We start from the raw sequence: 5,589 nt of genomic DNA, 5'->3' as shown, positions 1-5,589 counted from the left end.
ACCATATAGTCAGATACTAAGGAAATTAAATAGCCAAAATTATCAAATGAATGTCTTCATTTATTAAGTATAATCTTCACTTATCATATATACTCTTGTGAATAAGACATCTCATATATGAATCATGACTATTTAGTGAAAAATATTTGCATAATTGTATTTTAAATACTTTTATGACTTAACATGGAAACATTTTGTTGTTGTTGCTGAGATGCAGTCCAAGGTCTTGCTCTTCCAAGATGTACTAGAATTCGCTTATGGATTGGTCTTTCAGTAAGGAAAACCATTTGTTTAAACTAGATTAGTAGTATACTTGTTAAAATATAATTTGGTTACAGTCTACATCAAAAAAAGGTAGGCACATACCAATTTGTTCATTTTTACTTGATAAAATATAAATATTCCTGAGGAGATCACAAGTAGCACAGCTGGTCATCAAGTGCTTTCCCTTAAAGAGCCCTGGCCGACTAGTTTGTTCTTTTTACAAGGCTATGAACTTGATGGCCCTCACTTACTGGTAGTCTCCCAATATCTACTGAGATGGGATCTGTTTGCACAACTGAACAAAATATTTTACCTTACTATTTCTACTTCATTTCCTTTAGTTATTCAAGGTTTTTCTTTTAAAACAAAACAAAAAAAAGAACTCACTTAACTAGGACTTAAATTAGTTACAAAACTTGAGTTGTTATTTTGTTGGTTGAGTTTAAACAACAGGCCACGATTCTAGAAACTGAATCAATAATCACATGGTAAAATGTGATTTTAATATATAAATGAAGCTCCTTTAAAATACACAATGTGTTGAATATCAATATTTAAGCCATTTAATATGTTTTAGAATTCTAAAGTATGTTGTATTTTTTCTGGAAATCTTAATAATATTTTGTCAACAGCAAAGTTTAAAATGATCAAGCCTTAATTTCTTTGAATTAATACTGAATAAGTTTCCTAGGCATATAGTAAAACTGTCAACGAAATGTTTTTAAAAATATAAGGAATGGTATGGTAGTCATTAAATTACTGGGCAAAATCTGTAATGATTTAAGCGTAATTGCTGATGAACAAAGGTTAAACACCTATTGCATTTCTGTTTACATAATAAAAATAAACATAAACCATAGAAAATGAGGTGGCTGTGGTGTCACAGACCCAGAGACTGAGGCAGGAGGATCACTCTGTCTGAAAAGCAACCAAACAAAAACCCTCAAGGAAGAAAACAAAAAAAAATTCCATGGAAAATGATACAGTCAGTCCATTTTATGACACTAAATAAGATGGTTTTGGTGATATAAACATAATAAGTAAACATGCTTTCCCCATTTTTATTTATACAAGTCACATTTCATCACAATCAGTAACTGAAAAGTACTTTGAATATAAAAAGTCTTTATTCTACACTTTATTATGAGAAAAGTACTTACTTAACTTGGTAGTACTTTGGCGCTAGATGTTTGCTCTAACATTTTAGGAAGATATACAATATACAGAAAATTAATGCTAGCTTTGTCAAAGACATCTACAAAAATATGTCCCTTACACTTTTACTCATAATATACAGAACTATAAAATCTGCCAATGTGGAAACCCCCAGGAATTTCCTAATGTACTGCAAAGCACACAAGGCAAAAGAAAGCATTATATATAAATAATGTTTAAACATTCCGGCAGGTGTTTTGTAATCAGAGTACAACTTATCTATATAGACACACAAAGGATGCTTCAGAAACAAGTGAAGGAAACAGAAACAGCAGTTCTTTCAGTTACACTTGATCACGAAGACGAGCAAGCCTCTGTGACAGTTCATCCTGGAGGAAGCAAAATTTACAAATCACCAATGTTTTCACAAATATAAATCGTCAATATTTTAAATCCTTCACATTTTAAAGACAATCTCACAGAGGAAGCTACAAAGTATAACAAAACAATGTCTAAATGAAATAAACATGCAAGTAGAAAATGCCAAGTACTGCAGAGCTAAAGGCTCATCAAATTTTGCTAATTTATAATGATGTGGAATAGTAGAAAAATATGCCTCATAAAATAAAATGTTGAATATATGGTTTATAAATATAAAACTGTATACACATTTCACACAAAATCCTTATTTTCTAAATTATTAATTTAAATATACATCAGGTACACATGTATCAAAATACAAATTTAAAAAATATATAATTCAACCTCTACCTGCTCTGTAGAAGCAACACTTGCACCAACAGACCCTGTCTGGCCCTGTGGTAGTTCCATATTGAGATCAAGGCTGAAAGTAAATTTTAATATAATTAGCATAAATGAATATTAATATAGATATTTAAAAATAATTAATCATATAAGCATTATAAATTTGACTACTGTACCCTGATTTTTACTTTAAATAAAAATAAAACAGGTTTTTATATATGTAAGCAGAACTTAAATTATCTTCAGAAGTATTTTATGATAAGTGACATTAATGATTTTAAAGTATTTTTCTTGAGTCCAAGTAATGCTTCATCTAGACAGTATAATCTTATGATAGAAAAGACTGAGAAGTGATCTGGTCTTCTAAGCAAAAGGCCAAAGCAATGGTATTCTGATATACTGTATTTATTGGAGAATATCTGTCACCTTCACAATAAAGGAAGACCAATGTGTTGTTAAAAATACAAAATATGCTACATAAATGCAGCCTTGGGATCCAGGTCTAATATTTGAGCACTATTTAGCTCCTGATGTTCTCAGCAGGAACCAAGGCTTTCATATAACTACAAAACTAGGGTGTAGAAAAATTAATGAAGTTGATCAAGACTCCCCTAGTGAAAGAGACAGGATGTGGATCTGGTTTCTTTAGCGCCAAGGCCTTGACTTCCACTACACTATTCCTCTAAGATATAAACTACCCTTTCTGATTATCTCTAAACGAGTGAATGCCAGTCTGAAAACACTGTAACACAACAATTTTTAAAGAGATGAAATTTTAAAATTTGAGATGAGATGTTACTGGTGGGTTTTTATTGGGCAGATAGAGATATACTGTAATAAAATTTTGTTGTGAGACTCCTTAACTCAAAGAATGGATACTTAAACATCTTTAATGTTGACATTAATGTTTCTATATCAGTGGTTATACCTATTTCACTTGCTTCAGGTATGACCCATTACTGAGTTAACTAATTTCTCCTTTTTGATACTCACATCCCCAAAGAACAACTGGAAATAACTGGAAATATGCATGGTTGTCACAACTGAGAGAAAAGGGGCTATTGCTATACGGTGGGCAGTGGATAGGATGCTGCTAAACATCCTATGATGCATATGACAGACGCAAAGACTATCCATTCCACACTGTTGGAATGTAAGCACTGTTGAAATTGAGAAACTGTACTCTAATCGTACAAAAACTTGCCTACTGTTCTTTATTTAACACTGACAATACATAGGGTTGTAATATTTGGTAATACTCATTACCAAATAATATACGACCTCTGTTGCTGTATTTTTAAGCCCAATCCTATCATTTAGATTTTAAGAGAAACAGAAACAAGTCCTTGGTCTCTTATTATTAAGATGAAGTCTCATTTCTTCTTTTAAGATGGAGTCTTAATAATAAACAATGCCTTAATTTGTTTTATAATGCTTAACAATGTCCCTTTTGCACTACCTTCCAGTGCTGGACTACAGGTTTAACTGACTGAGCAGAATGGTGCACAAACTGACCTACAGCCTTGTTTTCAAATAGGGCAAACCTTATTTAAATTTATTAACATGGGTTTAATTTACTAATGATTCACTAGTGTTTTAAAAAGCTGATTAATGTAACTGCTCACTGTTATCATGAGTTACTTAAGACACTACAGTAATGTTCATCAACTCTATTTTCTTTGTCTCTCTGAGTCTTCTCTTTTCAGAAAAAAAAAGTAGAAAAGTAAACGTTATTTCAATCTACTGATTTAGGCTTGTAGGTGTAACCAAAAGTTCCCAGAATAAAAACCCCGCATCTTCGACTGAACCTCCTGCAACGCTGATCAACTGGTTAGAATATCAGTAATTGTGGAGAATTTGGGACCTTGCAGGTTCAGAGTCTATTTATACTTTATTCTGGGATCTTTATCCCCCTAAAGCCACTCTTTGTCAACCTCTATGTCTGATCTACCATCTTATGACTAACAGATAAAAACCTTTTGGAATGTATTAGGCTCAGCAGACCACCAGCTTCTGCCAACCAAAGGGTTAAGAAGCCTGTCAGATGGCATCTAAGGCCTCAAGCAGAATTCTCTCTGCTTTGCCATAAGCCACCTCTTTAATGTGATGTCTCCACCAATTCTAAAATGTCTTGATTTATGGCTTTCTTTGTTCTATTACTATAAAAACTTCATGAAACTTACCACATTGAAACATGAAATTTGGGGTAACCTGAATCTGTGTTCCTGAGCAACATTCATCCATAACTGGCTCCAGAGTAAACTCTTATGCCCTTTGAGGTAAGAGTTGTGCTTTTGCTTTGACAAAGGAAAAGTCTAAGGTATTATCATGGCTCAATTTTAAGCATTCTGTTCTTTACTATGTTATTGAATTAAATATTATTCCAAAGAACATGGATAAAACATGATGTCTGTAGAACTTTTATCATGGTCAAGATATTCCCTCAAATAAAAAAGTCTTGAAATAAATAGTCCACATCACACATTCTTTATTCAATAGCATAAAAGGTATTGATAACTTAAGAAAAACAAATGACTAACTGAAATTTTCTGATTTTTTGAATACTTGGCACATTTTTCATACATGGCTCAGTTTGTAGGACTCACACAGGACTTAATCATGATCAAAGTCAATGTCATGATCAAAGAAGTGCTTCCAAAATCTTTTTCAAAAATTCACACATTTGGGGGCAGGAGACATGGCTCAGTGGTTAAGAGCACTGGCTGCTCTTGCAGAGGACCCAGGGTTTGTTTCCCAGAGCCCACATGGCAGCTAACAATCATCTGTAATTTCAGTTCCAGGAGATCTGAAGCCCTCTTGCCTCTCTAGGCATTTCATGCACCTGGTGCACTTACATACATGCAGGCAAAACAGTCACACACAAAAATCAAATAAATAAAAATCTACATATTTGACAGATGTTGTGTATAGCAGATATTATGAAAATGTTTGAAGAATCTTCCCCTCCTGACTACCTTAATCTAGTTCTTTCTATCACACTCTGAATGAATGTATATCCAAAGGTTATTAAGAAAACACTATTATGATTTGAAGAAAATTACATTTTTATGAGCACAGCTAACTAAGTGACTGTTAAAAGTCCTTGAACCACTAACTCTAGAGAATAAAAAACCCAATTTGGACCAATGGTTTTCAAGACAATTATTTTAATCTGCATAGCATATTTTTAGTAGTGCTGACTAGAATCCAGAACTTCACATATATTAGGCAAAGACTGAATCACATTGTGATGGATAGCTTTAGTGTCAACTTGACACACCTGGGTTGAAGGAGCCTCAGTTGGGGAATTGCCTCTGTTGGACTGGCCTGTGGCCATGTCTGAAGGGCATCTTCTTGATGACTGATGTGGGAGGGCCCAGCCCACTGTGGGTGGTGCCACCCCTG

General features: G+C 33.5%; 1 protein-coding gene across 2 annotated transcripts in view; it reads right to left on the bottom strand.

Annotated features, from left to right (window-relative positions):
• Positions 1-229: 229 nt before the first annotated feature.
• Positions 230-5,589, bottom strand: part of LOC103725346 (charged multivesicular body protein 1b-2) — a 42,120-nt gene continuing 36,760 nt past the window's right edge. Inside the window, exons 7-8 of one of the 2 annotated variants that reach the window (XM_008822688.3) lie at positions 2,191-2,263; positions 230-1,808 (exon numbers count right to left, since the gene is read on the bottom strand). In XM_008822688.3, coding sequence (XP_008820910.1) covers positions 1,764-1,808; positions 2,191-2,263 — 118 coding nt within the window. In that variant the 3' untranslated portion in view covers positions 230-1,763. The remainder of the gene's footprint in view (positions 1,809-2,190; positions 2,264-5,589) is intronic. The other variant, XM_008822683.3, reaches the window with a different exon arrangement.

Source organism: Nannospalax galili, unplaced genomic scaffold, assembly GCF_000622305.1.
Source record: "Nannospalax galili isolate Female #2095 unplaced genomic scaffold, S.galili_v1.0 scaffold10, whole genome shotgun sequence".
In the NCBI taxonomy this organism is placed as follows: domain Eukaryota; kingdom Metazoa; phylum Chordata; class Mammalia; order Rodentia; family Spalacidae; genus Nannospalax; species Nannospalax galili.
This window is presented reverse-complemented; position numbering and strand designations above follow the sequence as displayed.